General features: G+C 39.7%; 1 protein-coding gene across 1 annotated transcript; it reads left to right on the forward strand.

Annotated features, from left to right (window-relative positions):
* The first annotated feature begins 6,042 nt into the window (after positions 1–6,042).
* Positions 6,043–18,007, forward strand: dhcr7 (7-dehydrocholesterol reductase). Its single transcript, XM_049602628.1, has 8 exons — positions 6,043–6,164; positions 7,103–7,211; positions 11,189–11,411; positions 11,523–11,613; positions 14,842–15,055; positions 15,193–15,397; positions 15,666–15,797; positions 16,187–18,007. The coding sequence occupies exons 2-8, from the start codon at positions 7,105–7,107 to the stop codon at positions 16,649–16,651; spliced, it is 1,437 nt and encodes a 478-aa protein (XP_049458585.1). The 5' UTR covers positions 6,043–6,164; positions 7,103–7,104; the 3' UTR covers positions 16,652–18,007.
* The last annotated feature ends 1,904 nt before the right edge of the window (positions 18,008–19,911 follow it).

The raw sequence follows: 19,911 nt of genomic DNA on the forward strand, positions 1-19,911 counted from the left end.
TCAGACTGTGCTTATAGAATCAAATAACGAATTAAAACCAAGTTATCGGGGGAAATGAACACTTGAACATACATTAGCGTGATAATAACTACCTAAAATAACAAGAAACATGTTTGGAGAAATTTTATTTGACGTGTACTTTGAGTTGTTAGTGTCCCTTCGGAGGGAATCACCTTGTTGTTTACAAATACTTCCGGGTAGAAAACCAGCGGAACTACAAACTTCTTCTAAAACGACTAAAACGGACTCTTGTTTTTCGAATTAATGTTTAAACATGTTTATTTTAAATGCACATGCAGAAATGCCAGCTTCAGGGTTTCTATAACGTTTATTTGTTCACTTTTACCGAGCAGGCTACTGACCCCCTATAGACTTCAATTGTATTCGCTAAGCTAAGCCACAATGCTAACTGCTGAGACCCAGCCACTGGGCGTACAGACACAATCGTGTCTGTACAATCATGTTATCTCAATATGAAAATGATAGGAAAGGGCATAACTCCAAATCATCGGAGTATTCTTTTAAGAAATGCTACACTGAGAAAATTGTAAACATGAAATGTGCAAAAACAGTTGTTTCATGAAATAAAGACAAGTATCTATCTATTCATCTTCTCTGCCTGCTTTATCCAGTAAGGGTTGAATTGAGTATTATTTTACTGACAGCATAATTAAACCCTCTCCTCAAAACATTACATTCACTAACATGTTTTGGTAATTACACAGGTTTTATTAGTCTTGAATTGATACAGTATAATGATGAATCTAGTAACAGTGGTCAGTCTTTTATTGATTGATAATGTAGAGCCTTTAATTGGGGGTCCTTAGAGTTACTGCAGGAGGGGAGCAAAAGTATTGTTTGATTGGCTGAATTAATTTAAGTTTTAGTTTTCTTTTCTTTTCTTTTCTTTTCTTTTCTTTTCTTTCCTTTCCTTTCCTTTTCTTTTCTTTTCTTTTCTTTTCTTTTCTTTTCCAAAAATTTAAATATGTCTGAAAATACAAATTAACATGAATCCAACATATTATTAACAAAGATTAATTGGACCATTCATGAACAAAAAGAAAACAAAAAACAAACAAACATAAAAAAAACCCATTAAATTTACAGTACACAATATTAATGATAAACTGTTATGTATCAAACCGTAGGCTGGCTTACATGTTATTGTAGGCCCAGTTTAAAATGCAACTGAGTTTTATACATTATATGTTATTTTATACATTATATTGTAGGGGTCCTTGGCCTGATAAATGTTTAAGTTCCCCCTAATGTAGAGTTTAAAACCTCAGACGTCAGGTAGTGGAGAAGGCAGAGTACATGTGAAAATAAAGAACAGCAACATCACAGCACAGAGAACTAGCCTGAAAATGTTTCATTTCAGTCTGAAAGCTGTGACTGGATCAGACACACAGCAGCAGAATGGATCAGCTGAGTCCTTTCATCAGTCTCTCATATATATTCTTCACCCATACATCACTCTTAGCAGGCCGTTTCACATTTCCTTCCCTAACACCAGGGCCCCGATGCTAACAGTCATTCTGAGGAGGTGAGATTATTGAATGACAAAGAATTGAATTTTAATGTTGGATGACAATGCTGATAGTGAGGCTAACTAAGCAGGAGAGGGGAGGAGGACATTTACATCAGAACAACAGCAGAGAGGATCTGCTCTCATTAATTTTTCACTTTCATTTATAGTAAATTATTTAAGAGCCATGTTGCGCTGCGTCTTTGATACAGCATAGGCCTTCATAAGACACTTAAACACCAACAAAAGGACACACACACACACCAATGTGCACAATCCAGCAGCATGTGTATACACAATATTCATATATTCTGAATATTGTACGTGCATACACACACTGTTATGCATACAGACACACATGCACCATCCCAGGGGAGCTGATTAGGGTAAGATTTGTCATGCAACTTGCCCTCCCACCCACACATGTGGTACGCACACACACACACACACACACACACACACACACACACACACACGCCACTGCCTGCTCTTTTTATATTGATCACACAAATGTGCGCACACACACACACACACACACACACACACACACACACACACACACACACACACATACACTCACACACACACACACACACACACACACACACACAGAGCACACGCTTTCCATTTTCATGTCGAGGCATCATAAAAATAATCTGCACATATTTAGCTTAATAGTATTCCATTCTTCAGCTTGTGTTTTGATCAATGTACATGCTTTAAATGCACCTTTCACGTCATTCACCAGCGGCCCCAGAAGCAGTCTTGTACTGGGTTCTCTAGACATGGGCAAAATTTAGTTTTTATCATCATTGTACAAAGCTACAACTGCACTTAAAGGAAAAGTTCACTCCCAAATCACAATTACATACTTTCCCTCTTAACCGTAGTGCTATTTATCAGTCTAGATTGTTTTGGTGTGAGTTGCTGATTGTTGTATAAATCAGCCGTCAAGATATCTACCTTCACTCCAACATAATGGAACCAGATGGCACTCGGCTTGTGGTGCTCAAAACACCAAAAAACAAACAAAAAACTCAATAGTTATGTCTGTTTCCAGATATCATGTCTTGGTTGAAGTTTACATCTTGCACCATCATAAGCTTGTCAATAAGTCAGTGTTGTTTTAACATATGATCGCCACGAACCGATGTCACTCACCCTAAGTATTTATTGTCACGTTACTTATTTTAAGGCAAAATATGATCTTTTCTCTAAACCTAACCTTGTCCTTTTGTTGATTAAACTGAATTGTGACTGTTTCACAACATTAACCCTGTGTTGTAATGTGTTTCAGCTCTGTGTCACATACAGAAGCTAAAAGGTGCATCGCTATGAGAGGCAGAGGGGTGTGACAAAGCATCACTATTTGACAACCTGGGAATGACCTGTGTAGCTCTAACATTTAGCAACTAAGACCAAAACAGTTTAGACTGATAGATAGCACTACAGGTAAGAGATTTTGATTTTGGTGTGAACTGTCACTTTAAATATAATGCAGACCTTTTATCACATACATACATCCTGTACCGATTTAATAAACCTAAACCTTTCAGCGGTCAGAATAGGAAAAACACAGGTACTGTCATTAATAACTACAACTACAGTTTAGCCAGTTCCAGGGCCCTTGTTTCTAGTATGCTCACTGGTACTGCATAGCCTACTAGGAGACATTTTAAAGTTATTAGTTAAACCTTCAATTTTTCTTGTTAGGGCAAGACAAAGTAACTGCCCTATATTGGTGTATGTGAATATGGCTGCTGTTCAGTTTTTATAAAGAAGCAGTGAGGGCAGGACACTAAGTGTGCTTACAGTGAGCTATATCAAATTGTATACTATTGCTATGTACTGTGCTGTGGTTCATTCGGAGTAGAATTGTAATCTAAACATTTTTTTTACATCAAATTTCAAATTCCACAAGGTAGCAAAAGGTACCGAGAGCACAACATCTTTTCTTTGTCTCAGACACATTGTAAAGCGGTGATGTCTGCTGCTTGGCCCAGATACATCATACCGTCTGGGTACAGCATAGCAACAAGGCATCTGATCAAAGACTATAGGAATGAAAAGAGAGAAACAGAATAAGGACTGTAGAAACACAGACAGAGAGAACCGCTACAAAACAAAAACAAGGGGAGTCGCTGAGGGAAATAAGAAGATTAATAGATCTAGAAGAATGTTTAAAAGTGCAGTAAAGGAAATTTTCATCGTTTGATGATGCAAGATGTTGCTGCAGGAGAAGTTCTTCTGTAGGGAACCAGCAGACCTGAAGAAGAACCACTGTCAGGGTTTTGTTCTTTTGTCTTATTTCATTTAAAGAATCCTCCTAACATTACTGAAATAAAATCATTTACTGCCCAGTGAGCACACAGCTGCATTTCTTACCAGCAGGGTCGGAGCCTTGAAGAGTTTCAGAATGAGTATGTTAATTACATGAAGAGGATATAATGATGGTGGAATGTCTAATGCAGCACAAAAAGCCACAAGTAAGGAGACAGGAATGTATCCCTGCTCCCAATATTAGAGCCAGCAGCGTAGAGAAAGTATACCCCTAATCAACTGTTCACATTTCAACACATTCCAAAAGTGGATAGAAAAATAAACAGGATTCTCTCCTCTCCCTCCATCACTTTTCTTTTGCCCATATACATGACTGAGATGTGATATAACATTCAAATGTGGGCAGTGAGTCATCTGATTCTCTCTGGTGGTTTTTCTCTGCTCTTTGTTCTTGGCAGGTTTAGTCCAAGAATCCGTCATCTCAGAATCCGCTCTGACTGATTCACACTGACTTGGATGTTTCACAGCGCTTACGCTGATTGGAGAGAGATCAGTAAAAATGTCCAGAAAGATCACACATAGGGGCATAGATGGACTGCTTCCCAGCCACCAGCCTCCATCCATGGCACCCTGACATCCAAAACCAGTGGGCTAATGAAGATCTCAGTGTTTTGATGTTTACTATAGGAGGCTGGCTATGAAATGCTCCTGTCTCACTATGAAGATACAACTGGAAGACCTAGCTCCCTGCATAAATTCTCACAGCAGATGAACAGAGCAAGTGTATGGGCATTTAAGGACTTATGTTGACACAAGCTGAATAGCAGCTGCATTTTTCATTTTATAAGCAGATGTCTGTTGATGTCACAGCTGAGTACTACCCTCTAGTGGTTTATATAGGGCCATGCACCTGGAAACAACAGCTCTCTTACATCACACAGAATTTCTGTGAATCCCCCACACAACATTTATCATTAACAACTGCACAGTCTCGGTTACAGATTACTAGTTACCATGTTTAGGATGTACTTAGTCAGTGGTTTCCAACTGGTGGGTTGTGGTCTGAAAGTCAGTCACGGGCCAACTCTGAATGGGCCGCAAGTGACTCACAAACATGTCAAGTTTGTAAAAAACAATCACACTTATTTTAAGTACAGTGAATTTGCAGCACAGAGCTTTTATTCTGAAGTGCTGTTTTCTGCTAGAGTGAGTGACTGACCAGCAGGTACTTGCCAGAGACAGTAAACAATCTCAGCAACATGGCCAAACACAAGTATGATGCTGAATTTGTTAAACAGTGGGGCCTCTAGCAAATGGCTAAGGATAAATCTAGACCCTGTGGCTGGACCAGTTGGGAACCACTGTGCTAAGTAATATAACTATTTTAATTACTTAATCAAGATAATGTAACTTACCACATTTGATTACTTTTCAAGCAAATGTTTTAAACAGGGCAATGAAACTAGAAAGTCCTATAAACATAAATGATGTCAATGCTGACACTAGACAGTAATGTTAGAGCCCTTTTCTGATTTGATAATTTCCAGTACTGAAACACAAACTTCAACATCAACATCCCCAATCTTGATGGCGCTGTTCTCAAATTTTCTGAACTTATTTAAGAATAAATTCAGCTGCAATCCCTTTGTAATTACCAACATTTTGATTAGTAACTGTAACAGATTATAATTACATTTATTTTTCAATTTAATTACGTTTATGTATCTAGTTACTCTTCAACACTGGGTAGGGTGGGTTGAGAAAATATAGGAAAACAAAAAATACATGGTAAATGAATTGTTCACAAAGGACACACACCTATAACCTACGTTTGGTTTCCTGGTCAGTGCATTTCATTGCTTTGAAATCATTATAATTTAATTTATGTTGTCTACAAAATGCATGAAGGAGACACTTAGAATTACCAAAGAAGAAGTTGGCTGTTACTGTAATGGCTCATTGGTATCATCCTAATATGAAAACCTATTCTAAAACCTAGTATATGTCAAAGACCAGAGTTTGGCTACATAACAAAGGTATTATGATGACAGCTCTTTCATAACGTAGCCAGTTGTGCATCCTGGTGAAACCATAGGTGAAACCTTTGAACCACTGGTCTATTTGTGAGGCGCTGGTGGCTCCAGTTAGTACTGTCCAATCAGAGACCAGTACACTCCCCAGGCCCGCCAATGCACGGATACAATTGGTTAAATTTTAATGTGTAGTGGCGTTATGGGCGGAGCCTGTGGAGCTATGGTGAGTTTTGTTCAACGGATACACGATTAGCAGCACCTGGCCCAGGAGGAAAGAAGAGCACTGCAGCCTGCTGCTCCCGCTGTCTGGCTGTAATATACGGGTGAGTGAGCTACGGTATAATACTGCATCTCTAACAGAGTCACAGTGCGGCTTAACGTGTTTTTAACGTTAATTTAGGTCCTTTATTTCGGTATTAAAATTAAATAGCATCGTTCAAGGATGTTGGTCGCGAGGCGATAGTTACTCGAGGTAACTGCACGTCCAAGTGCTTAAAGTCATATTATTGAACATACTCGAAAACAACGAAAGGTTTCGTTTTTGTTGACGTTATGTAAGAGTGGGCTTCCCCCTTCCACATTATATATTTAACCTCAACATGCCGAGCATTGACGTGTTGGACAAAACACAGAGGTTACAAGTCTTTTACTCTAACCAGCTAGAGCTGTTTTGTTCCTGTAGCTTTGGCCCACATTGTTTTTCCAGCCTACACAGCATTACTTTTGCTCCAGAGGTTTGTGTGTGTGTGTGTGTGTGTGTGTGTGTGTGTGTACGTACGTGTGTGTACGTGTGCGTGTGCATGTGTGTTTGAAAGAGAGATGCAGAGAGCATAACTTTATTTCAGTGTATTAAATACGCTGGCATCATTGTATCTATTGCCTGCTGTATAAGCTTGTTTTATCAAGCTGACCTCCACTCAAGGCCCAGTTTGTTATGTCGCAACTCCATGGACAACATGAACTTAACATCTTATCTCATTATCTGTTTATAAATGTTTGATTGCAAAGCTCACCTACATGCTAACACCTGTCATAACACGTTCACTTTGGAACATATGTCAAAAGAGTACACTCAAAAAGAGAAGGTGACATCTTTTTTTGTCTTTCATTGGTGCTATTAACAATTGATTGTACCCTATATTTGGTGAATGCCCCTGCTTGTTGCACTTGTTGCATGGTGTTAAAAGTACTGTAGTGTACAAAGTACAGCGTGCAGCTGATTAACCGATCATATTAATCTGACAACCTGGACCTTCACCAGAAATGAATGGTGCAGCAGCCATGGAGGCCACCAGGAGACGAACCAAGCACAGTGCCAATGGAAAATCATCTGAACAGCAGGAACAGCCAGCACAGTGGGGGAGAGCATGGTGAGTAGATGTTATGTCGCAGCTTGCTAATGGTCATTTTGTCAGCAAACTAAACAGAAACCAAAACTTCTTTTTTTCTTTTGTCTCCAGGCTGGAAACAATAAGGTCAAGGTCACTGTGAACTTAGAAAACATGGTTTTGGCCATAACTCAAGAATTCATACACTAATTATGACTAAATTTCACAAAAATGTCTAATAGGATAAAATGATGAAGTAATGACATTTTATATCCCAAAGGTCAACTTCACTGTGACATCAGAATGTTCCGCAAAAATACCTTTGTGGCCATTCTTCAATGCCATAACTCTTTCAGTTTGTTCTGTATTTCATTGTGATTACTTACTAAATTTTTAAAAATCAGGTAGACCTCTCTGTGACACAGGTACAGCTGAATGCTGAACGCTGGTGATGATGATGATGGATGATGATGGATTGGTGACCCCATGTCCTTATGACCTCCTACAGTAAAGAAAATAGTGTTTTGTGTCTTGGTGCACAACAGGGAGATTATCATAGTTTATCACAATTCCCTCAGAAATAGTATGCAATAGCAAACGTAGTTATAAAATTAATATTTAGCCTTGTTATTTTGCCAAATAAGGTTGTTTCTCCTCAGCCTAGGAGCGAAACTTTCTGTGGCCCTGTATCAGCCCCAGTCCCCAGGGCCCAGTATTTCAAAACTTTTAATCTGGATCAGACTGGTCTAGATAGGATTAAATCTCAAAATTGGGTATTTCAAACCAGGATATGTCATCCTGATCCTAGTAAAATTCGGATATGGATTTGGTATCCTGATCAAACGCTGTTTTTGCGTATTTCAGAATTCTAAGGTGGAGATTGGGATAGTTTTGAAGCTAAAAATCAGGATTATCCTGATCCCACTGGAAGGGTGGATGTAGAGACATGTAGGACACATGGCACATTGCGCAGTGTACTAATGCAGACTGTCACGCTGGACAGAGGGATACTGACACCATTCAATTTGTTTTCTTAACTTTACTGGGAAACTGAAGTTTGTGAAACCAGAATGTCAGATTACAAAATATAGCCTAGGCTACATTTATTCTCATTATAAGAGCTGCCGTACAAAATCAATTAAGCAATATCACACGAGAGGGAGTGATGTTGTACTGTGATATCGTCACGGCTGTGATTCAGTCGTAGGCACGAGGCCGCAGGCAATTATATTTATACAACAGTTCAACAGTTAAATAAGCAAGGCTGATTAAGAAATGTTGAAAAATGAGGACAAAATAGATAATTTAAGCATTTTATTTGTCTTCCGCCAACAAAAATAGTTCCCTCAGGACTCCGTTGTCACCGTTGCTATGTAACGCAGACATGGTGCGCCAGGCACTTACTCTTTATACACATTTATCAGCACGTTTCCATTAATTGTGCAGCCGGTGAAATAAGTCTGTGGTGACTGCATGGTGGACTGTCGCTTCACAGGCACAGCCGACTCTGCCTTCTGATCTGACAGTATGTTGCTTTTCTCCAAGTCATTGAGCTCCGCTGATGAAACACTGACAAACCTGGATGTGTGCTCAGATGGATTCAGCTTCTCCTCTCCCTCATCTTCAATTCAAGTTCAATTCAAAACTTATTTTAGGAAATAAATCCATATTTTTGGCTGTTTGACAGTGGATGAATTAATTAGCCTGCAACGCAACTGCTGACCTAACTGACACTAACCGTCAGTTTTGATTTGATTGTTGATTGCAATCAGCTGTGAGGCGGAGTGATACATACACAGTGAAATAACCGTGATGTTGTACTCCAATATCGTCACAGTTTTACTGTCTCTCAACCAATCAGATTGCAGGGCTGGAACTAACTGTTGTATAATAGTAAACAAAATACATGTTAATATTACACAAAGCACAATAAATACCAAAGCATGTTATCGCATCCTAGATATTCCTACTGATCACTAGACCCAACCAATTCCCACATGTAACTCAAAATAATTTTACTTTGTTTTTTCTTTTTAACTCTTTTTTATTTTATTCCAGACAGCCAAGACAAAACTCATCAATTGAGCAAACAGAAAATGTATAACTGCTGTCCTTTCCTACATAGTTAACACCATACAAAAAAAATCGACCAAAAAACACAACAAAGCCAAAAAGAAAAAGAAAAAAAAAGGGCAGGGACAGTACCCACATGACACAAGTGCTTCACATAGGATAAAACAAAATAACTTTTGCAATAGTTAGAACAGACTGATGGTTATGACCAACTCAAATCATGCAATTCCGGCTTTATATGTATTGTGTACCTTTATAGTATTGTGTACTATAAAGCAACTAGATGGATATGAATCATTATGGAACGGACTTACATTCTCACATCTGTGTCAATGAAATGTTGTGTAGTAGTTTGAACCACATAGACATTTCATTAGTCATTTAGCTGACACTTTCATCCAAAGCAACTTTGAATTGCTTTTGTAGTGAATTCACAATTCAATCTATTGTCTAAAACAAGTGACAAACAACATAATCTTGTGCTGAAGGCAACATGAAGAATAACAAAATAAAGATAGACGAGGGGTAAAAATACAAGTGGGATGATCATGGTAGTCAGCCTATATCCAAAGACCTCAAATCCAGATTCTGTAATCCTGACCTTGTGGTATCTGGATCAGAATGATCCTATCTGAAAATTCTTTGAAAAACCAGGACCAAATCAACAAGATCAATTTGAGCTGGGATAGCAAAAAGGAGGACTACAAAATCCGGATCATTCTGATCCAGATTAAAAGTTTTGAAATACTGGGCCCAGGTTAGATACTAGACAGAGATGTCAGCACAGAGAGTTTAATGCATAGTTTCGGTGCGTCCGTGTTTTAATTAAAGGCTCTTAACAGGAATGGCAGATTTTACCACACTGTCATTATATTTCATTATTTTTTTCTAAGTAGTTGCTGGTGCATAAAAGCATCCTTTACTTGATGTTTGTTGTTCAAGTTTTTTTTCCATTCAATCTGACAACACAGTGGTTTAAGTCAGAGGTTAAAAGAGGTTGAAGAGATGTTAACTTGATAAACAGGTGCAACTAATAACCTAAAGGGCTTTGGTATTCAGCATGCTGTCTCACTGGGACAGCATTAATGTAATTAGTCACACCTGTGCATTTCATGTCAGTAGAGGTGAGAAGTTCACTGAAACTGTGGAGGTGTGTCGTGAGCAAGCACATTTAAAGAGCATCAGCAGCCTCAGTGCTCCATTTGTGTCTAAACAGGATGCGTTCAGACACAGTATGACGTGTAGGTCACTTATGTTTTGGCAGCGCTCACAACCCAATACACAGTCACTGTAGTTATGCATGTGAAACACAAGAAAGCAATATAATAAAAATACATTTGGGGTCATGTTTGTTTTTGACAGTGTTATGTAAATGCTAAGTATTAAATACAATCATTCACCACCAACTGCTGTCCACATCATCCTTGAGAAAGTACAACATTTGTTTGAATATAAAATATGTAAAATAACAAGGAGGCAAAGTTCATTGCCCCACATTGTTTAGGATGAGAAATTAATCACAGTATCAATCATTTCATATTTGCAAAATAGCAATGCAGAGCTTAAACTTTAGTGTTTCATATTTGAGATCGTAAAAATGCATATCAGCTGTCAAGACATATATGAGATTGCCCCTTTTGTGTTATAGTCATACGTGGAAATCAATAAAGTTTCTCAGTCTTAAGGAGAAATATATTGGCAACAGCACCAAACCTTTTCTGTTTTTTGTTTTGTTTTGTTTTTTATCATATCTTCCAACACTTAATCTGATTTTCTATTTGATACACTAGGACCTCACACAGTCTGAATTTAGAGAAATTTATGTCAATGAGAAGAATTCATTCTTAATGTTTGTTGATAAAATACACAGTGCTCACAATCACAGCTTGAATCTGCTTTAATACTCAAGTGCCCTCATACTGTATGTTTATCTGATTCATTCTCAGGGAGGTGGACTGGTTTTCCCTGCTCAGTGTGATTAGCCTCCTCTGCTTTGCCCCTTTTATTGTCTTCTACTTCGTGATGGCCTGTGATCAGTACCAGTGCTCTGTCACCCAGCCCCTGTTTGAGCTCTACCAAGGAGAGACCACGCTGCTTTCCCTCTGGGCTCGGGCACCCTCTTTCACCTGGTCAGCTGCCAAGATATATGCCATCTGGGTGGCCTTCCAGGTAAGGAAAAGAAAAATAAAGCAGTAGAATTTTTGGTGGGTGTAACTCACAGAAACTGTTCATTGTCTTCAGCTTTTTCCAAATGTTAAAACAGGCTGCTTTGTCCTCTAGGTGTTCCTGTATATGTGTATTCCGGATGTTACTCATAAGTTTATTCCTGGCTATGTTGGTGGAGTGCAGGATGGAGCACGAACTCCAGCTGGTAATTAACACACATACCCACACTCACCAGTCCATAACATTTGTTCACTTAAGAGGTCCAGTTTTACACCGATTTGACTCGGGGTGAGAATCACCAGAGGACCCATGATGTGATATTGACACAGTATGATAATGCAATATTGCAATATGCTGAGTATTGTGATACAATATATTGCAACATATTGCGATTACCCAGTCGAAATACTGTACACACACCTGACAAAATTAACTGCTGGCAGATTTAACACCCTCTGTAAGGCCAGATTAAGTGTGTGACTGAAAACACTGCACATGCAGGTATCCCATTAACTGAATGGCAACACCCATATCAGAAGCATTGTCTGTCTCAATCAGTACGTTTACATGGACAGTTTAATTCCACTTTTAATCGGAATGAACGGCCATTCCGATTAAAAGTGGTCATGTAAATGGTCATTCCGATTGAAAAATGGTCATTACGATTGAAAATTAAATCCGATTAAAGGGGGTGGTTTATTCCGTTTGTCATTCCAAATGAAAGAATTTTGTGTGCATGTATACACTCATTCCTCTTTAAATTCATTCCGGTCTTTCTGCGCATGCTCATTTCCTTGCCCTTCTGGTGCGATGACGTATATAGCGCACATAGCAACGGGCTGCATAGCAACGGGCTGAGCTAGAGCAGTCGGACTCGTTGCACTCACCGGTTTCCATTCGCCACAGCACGGTCTTCTGCCTCCCTTCTTCGACCTTCTGCCTCCCTTCTCCTCCTCAACAGACGAAGCATTAGCAGAACAAGGTTGTTGTCGTACAGCTGCTTCAAGAATATAAGCAAAACACGCCCGAAAAAGGCACTAATAACGGCGGCGTCAAGCATCTTGTTATTCGGAGCGAGGACTACAGTGTTTTCTTCCGGTAAACGTAAACACGTAACATCCGCCCCGCCCCCTATCCAATCAGAAACCTTCCCTGACCCAAACCTTGCGCAGACCTGAATAAAGGCGATTGAACTGATCTCCCATGTAAACCCTCATTCGGAATTAATATTTCCCATGTAAACTACCTGGAAACACTTTAATTCCGAATGATTTCATTCAGATTCATTTCATTCCGAATGAGAAGCTATCATGTAACCGTAGCCAATAACAAGGTTTTTGTTGGCAGTCCCCCATTCTTGTGCTTCAATTTGCAGTCAGTCTGCAGTGTTTGCTTCGGTGTGACATTCATTTGCTGCTCTAGTTTGGAGACTGTGAGACAGCAGTTGCCACTCCTCTGTGAGATAATGTGCTGTTATAGTCACATTATGAGGCGTATAAGGCGTCACAGGTTAAATCCACCCTTCCTGTTGTACTCAAAGATTCCTCAACTTCATGCTTCACCTCTCTGTAGAGCTTGGGTATGGCTGTTTCTGTGAAAAATACTTCAGGACGGAGTCACATACCTGCGTTGCAATGTTTTTAGCATGTAACAAAAGCCTTTGTTTTCAACAACGCTGTATGGACGCACACAGTTTGCGATCTCCTTGCACATGAAGTAGGTGATGGACACTGGGTACGTCCCAAATCCCTTAAAATTACTGCTAACCACCTAACCTAGCCACGTTACCTAATGTTTAGTCCCTTCCACTTAGGAAAACATTTAAGGAGTCAGGAGTTAGGAGTGACGAACGAGGATTGCTGATTAAGAGACATGAGACGGACTTACTCTGAAGCGTCACGTAAAGCGACGTCCTTTTCTGGTGACAGCGCGACAGCTGGATCTGCTGCATAACGGAGCCAGCGTTTGGCATAGCTACATCCCAAGTCACATTGAGTCATTTGCTGAAGTTTGTCGCAATTAAAGAACGGTCTGTAGCCCTGCCACTGTCACTGTGATGAGCATCATTATCATTATTATTATCATCACTATCATCACTATTATTAAATCCACTCGCCATCAATCAACAAGTCAGCTGCTGAGTGAATAAGACATCAGACCTGTCAGTCTGCCTCAATCAATTCAATTTTATTTATAAAGCCCAATATCACAAATCACAATTTGCCTCACAGGGCTTTACAGCATACAATATTACCTACAGGCTATTAAACATTATTCCACTCACGTGACATGCAGGACAATTAATGATGGGGATGTGTGTGTGTGTGTGTGTGTGTGTGTGTGTGTGTGTGTGTGGGGGGGGGGTTCTGGACATGAGCAGCTGCACATTTAACGGCCACACATCACCAACAGTCCGCTGAACAACGCAACGGGTTGTGAATGAAATAAACTTAATTGCAACATGCCAGTCTTGCATGAAATGTCATTAACGTTACTCTTTGTAGTCACGTAGGCATGTGAATTACAGCGTTTCATTGCAAAGAATGCATGTAACGGGTACACTTGTGCTGTTTCTCCGCCATCTCGTTCAATACGTCAGAGCCTCAAGCTGAAAAAGACTTCCTGTTAGGAACCTCTCGTGTTACCTTACTCATTGTACCTAACAGATCCCTCCTAACTCCTAACACTCACTCCTTGCTGGCAGGAATAAGAGACATGAGACGGCCTTAAAGATGGCGGATCTCGAACAACTTCCAGTTCAAGTAAGGAGTTAGGAGTTAGCAGTGTAAAATAAGAGACTTGGGACGTACCCAGCGTTACTTTCTTAGCTCTCTCAGAGTTGGATGGTAATTTCGTCAAGTACAGTGTGTTGGTTGATTTTTTTAGCGGAACAGGTTTAGCATTAGCTTGGCCGTCTGTGTGGCGTGTGAGGTGAGTCCTCATGTTCGTAGTATTCCCAGAGTATTTTATTCTTGTATGACACTGTTTGCAAATCACATTGTCGTATCCAAGTCCTCCTTTCCTTCCTTGTTAAAAAATCTGAAATAAGTCCAACACTTAATACTCTTTTAATGCCGACGACGCATTTCTAATTTCTTTTTCCGATGCCTCCATCTTTGTTTTGATGAATTTCCTGCCAAATGCTGCTGACTGAGACCTCTGCTGACCCCATCAGGGGAAAAAAAAACATCAGCACCATCTAGTGGACTGAAAAAGCAATTGATTTTATTGTTCTAGTACCAAAAGTTGGTGTCTGTGTGATACAAAATACCACAATACTATGCTGTATTGATCTTTTTTCCCCCCCTCGCCTAGAACTGACTTGGTGCTTTTGGAGTAGTGAGAGAAAACAAAACATTTAATCCCTCTTTAAAGACTTTCATTCTCAAACCAGACAGTATGTATTAAAATCCTGTGTTGTCTCTCTGTTCAGGCCTGATTAACAAGTATGAGATCAACGGGCTGCAGTGTTGGCTCATCACTCATGCTCTGTGGTTTGCCAACGCCCAGTATTTCCACTGGTTTTCTCCCACCATCATCTTCGACAACTGGATCCCCCTGATGTGGTGTTGTAACATTCTGGGCTACGCTGTGTCCACCTTTGCTTTCCTAAAGGCCTACTTGTTCCCCACAAATGCTGAAGACTGGTGAGTACCGATACACATGTTACACTATGACAAGTTGCTGGCTCACATATCTACTGCAAAAAAAAGTTGCATGTCTGTCTTAAAAGAAACTAGTTATGTATTAGGTATTTCTACCTTTTTTTCTTGTGATTCTACAGCAAGTTTACAGGGAACGTCTTCTACAACTACATGATGGGCATTGAGTTCAACCCACGCATTGGCAAGTGGTTTGACTTCAAGCTTTTCTTCAATGGCCGGCCCGGCATAGTAGCCTGGACTCTTATCAATCTGTCCTACATGGCCAAGCAGCAAGAACTGTATGGCCATGTCACCAACTCCATGATCCTGGTCAATGTACTGCAGGTAAGGTAGAATGAGGAAGGCTATCAATGTATGTAACACTGGTATTTATCTGATGTAACTGAATCATCAGGTAAAACAAAATGAAACAATTCTGGACTTAAAATCATTATCAGGAGATCCATGACGATATCCAGCCCTATTAAACGTAAATGTTCATCATTAAGCTTAAAGTTCTTGACTCTGAAGCTTCCGTTTAAGTATAAAAGTGAAAATTTTAGACACTGTTCACTGAGTCATAATAATGAAGGGTCTTTATGCTTTCCTGTAGGCCATTTATGTGTTGGATTTCTTCTGGAATGAGGCATGGTACCTGAAGACCATTGATATCTGCCATGACCACTTTGGATGGTATCTGGGCTGGGGAGACTGTGTGTGGCTGCCATACCTGTACACACTGCAGGTAACAAACAGATGCACGCATGTTAACACACATGCTGTAATAACTATGTTGTAAATGTGAAATATTCAGTGGTTTATAGTGGCGTCATGTGTAAATATCCGTACTTAAAGCTGTGTGGCTTTTTAGAAGCGGAGTAATGTCACAATACAGACTTTAGTGCTAATTTGTATTGAAGTTAAATCCTATGTGTCGACAAGCCACCTACCACATCCACATAGTCACTATTGTAACTGTTACTATCCAATTCAGCTTTAAAATTAAAGCATCTAAATCAAACGGAAATTTAAAAAAGGAAGGGAAAGTGTGAGTGTCTTTGTACCCTTAAGCATGGGCATTCAAATAGTATATTAATTTAAGGAAGTGTAACTAAATGTGTTTTGGTTCTGCAGGGTCTGTACCTTGTGTACCACCCTGTCCAGCTCTCCAACATCCACGCCCTGGCTGTCCTGTTACTCGGCCTGGTTGGATATTACGTGTTCCGCTCCACCAACCACCAGAAGGACCTGTTCCGGCGCACCGAGGGCTCCTGCTCTATCTGGGGCCGGAAGCCAACGTACATCGAGTGCTCATACTACTCTGGTGACGGTGGCCTTCACCACAGCAAGCTCCTGACTTCAGGTTTCTGGGGAGTGACCCGGCACTTCAACTACACCGGTGACCTGATGGGTTCGCTGGCCTACTGCGCCGCCTGTGGCTTCGGTCACATACTCCCATACTTCTACATTGTTTACATGACCATCCTGCTGGTCCACCGCTGTGTGCGTGACGAGCACCGCTGCAGCAGCAAATACGGCAAGGACTGGAAGCGCTACACAGATGCTGTGCCTTACCGGCTCATTCCTGGGGTGTTTTAAAAAAAAAAAAGGATGAGAGAAAAAGGAGTGGGAGTGGGGAGAAAGTAAGGTAGGGTGGGCCTAGGATTAAGATTAATGGGGTAGCAGGAGAAACATGAGGGGTGTTTTATACTGTCAAGGATACACCACAGTGGACATTTTAACAAGATACATTCTGAAGAATTTGTATGTATTTCTAACACACGAGTACATGTGTACATGCAGGTACAGACACTTTATTGCTATATTCCTCTGCCTCAGTAAAGGCAGTTTTATACACTATTCTGCTGCTTTCATTATGTTGTGACCAGCAACACATTTTAATAACAGTACACTATATCTTTGAGGTTAGTAAGCTCAAGCACAACTTAAACCAGCTGAAGCCAAAATCAGGAACAGAAACTGTTCTGTGGTAGACTGGTAGAATCGGTGTCTACGATTGTTCTACGCAATGCTGTGACATTCCCATAATGCAGTTTGTCAGTTTGATAGCAGTTTATCAAGACAAAACATGACTGCTTCCAGTTTCTCAAATATGAGAAGTTTATATTTTATGTCATAAATATACACCTGTTGTTTTTTGTCTGTTGCTTTGATGAATAAGCAGTCAGGTAGCCTATGATGGAGGCTTTTCATTATTCTCTGCATTTTCAGACTAATTGAGTAATTGTGACTGAAAAACATAAAACATATAGATTTATGCATCTGTATCGACTATATAATATTTTGTTGCTGCCCTTGTCGCCTCCACTGGCAAGACTGGCTTCATAAATAGTTGTGTAGTCTTTGTTTGTCTCAATCCTCAGATTTGTTAACTGCCATTATGTTACGAGAAACTTACATTAGGTAATCGCTTGTCTAGTTGGTAAGAACTTCCCTCTTTGTGGTTGAGAGCGGCATGTTCACATAAATCAGCCTTGTTATATACAGGTTTAAATATTTAGACTATAAGAACCATTTTAAACTGAACTTTAACAGCAACAAACAGCACTTCCTGTTCTTTCTGATGTTCCCTTAAGCTGTAAAGCATTATGAAACTTTCAAGTTGGATCATTGTATTTACTGTGAGTTAAACCAGTGTGCTTAGTTGATCAAAGCCTTGCAATGTTTCAATGTTTGTTTATATGTCCGACCATCATGTTTGTTTGATGTTTGTTTTTATTTCCTCATGTCAGCACTGCCTTTCTTATGATGATAAAGTAACAAAACACACTTTTTTTCCCACCCAACAATGTGTCTTTTCTTCTCATTTCACCATTTTTGGTCATTCATTCTTGCAGTTACTGTTGTCGTGATGTTCTCCACTTTGATGGTAAATGAGTGGTCAGGAGGTGGAATGAAAGATTTTGCAATGTATCAGTAAAGATCATGAATGAATCCTACATAAAAAAGTCTAGATCTATTTGTGAATGTGGTCTCAAAATAGCTAAAAGAACATATAATAAAGTAGTATTGAGAGGCAATGCCATGTTGGCTGATGTCATTTTTAGTTTTTACCACTGGGGGGCAGCAGATGACAGCTGACAAATAGAGTTGGATGGGAACACATGTTTACAACTACTAGAGTGTTTGCGCCTACCTGAAAGCATACATTACACATTACCACTCAAGTGAGATCACAAATGCAGTTATTTATCCATAACCCACTCACATACATAACATGAGAAATAAATAGCTCAAAACCCAAACTTGTAGCTCCTCTCACTCTCCATTCAGAGCTTTTCCAAAAAGGTTTTTGTCATTAACCCAAACCACCGCATTATTCTCTTAATGCACTCACTCTTTATGCAGAAACACTAACTGCGCTATCACAGTTGGAGTAGTCGAGCACTTATCCACAAAATCACCCCTAAATACAAAAAAAAAAAATCCTAAAATGCAATACAATCACAGTTCCCTTTTGTTCGACTTGCAAGACTGTGGCCAGCTCTTCCTCAAGCAACAAAAAATAAATACTCTCAGTCAACTGTACAAAAAGCATAGCACAGAGAATCCCTCATTGCAGAGGTTTGTAAAAATACATTCTGGTAAATAAAGATGGGACAATGGTGGTTGAATGAAAGTCTGTACACCAACAAAGGAAAGGGACCCCTTGAACAACTCTCTGAACTAAAAAATATTAATTTCTGCTCATGAAGGTCATGTGATCAAAAGCTTCAGGACAGCCTTTAAATTGTCTCTGTGTTAGATTGTTCTCTTAACTTTCCAAGGTCAGGAATGAACTTTGAAACTCAGCTTCCAAGATTTTTACTCTAAAGGAACAGTGTGTGAGATTTGGAGGGATTTAGTGGCATCTAGCAGTTTTCAACCAGCTCAAACTTCTCCCGGTTAGAACTGCTTCTGTGTTCATTGTTCAGGAGATTTTTACCAGGTGCCAAATTTCCTGCAGAAGTCTCTTCTGCTCCAAAACAAATGGACCAGCTGATTAAAAACTGGTGAAAAGACTGAATAAAGCAGTTTCATGTTACAAAGCAGTGTTTCTCCTATGCTATTTGGAACATCGCAGACAGGCTGCTTACCCAGCATCAGCTAATGTGTGCTTATCTATTTTCTCTTTTAGCTCTTATAACAAACTGCCCAGGTAATTTAAACTAGTAACTAGTAAACTGACTAAAGCAATTTCACAATTGAAAAATTACAAAAGGAACTGCTCCCTATGTAAATATGAATGGCTCATTCTAAGTTAACAAAAACACAGTGATTCTTAATTTTAGGTGATTATACACTAAAGGAAACATACTTATTACTATATATTATATTCCATTTCTGCCAAGGTGTTTTCCTGAAACTCAGCTCCCTTGATATCACATCCAAGAGTTATTTTCATGGTGGGTTCATAGCAGGTGAAAATGATGCCGTTCATGATTTGACAGTGTGTTCTCAAATGTTTTAGTAATCCATCGCACCTGACAGCCTATTATGCCATGTAAGCACCGGCCAGCTCTCTGAACCTCACCGTGAGGAGGTCTCCTATCACTGTAATGATACAAGTTATGGATGTAAATCAGTTATGATAATGGAAGACCCATTGATCCCTCTTGCCTTTGTTCCAAGCTAATGCAATATACACCAGATTCATTGCATTGCATTACATGGAACCAAATTACCAATCATTCTCTTTTCAGGTTAATTGATTCTCAAATTATCCCTGAAGACAAGGAAGTGTTGTGTGAGATTGAAGAGGCTCTGCTGTGTGATGGTCTGGTTCACTCATAACCGAGTTGACAAATAGCTCTCTGTGAAAGAGGTGGAAATCTGAAGAAAGGGATGATCTTTTTGTA

Source organism: Epinephelus fuscoguttatus, linkage group LG2 (assembly GCF_011397635.1).
Source record: "Epinephelus fuscoguttatus linkage group LG2, E.fuscoguttatus.final_Chr_v1".
Taxonomy (NCBI): Eukaryota; Metazoa; Chordata; class Actinopteri; order Perciformes; family Serranidae; genus Epinephelus; species Epinephelus fuscoguttatus.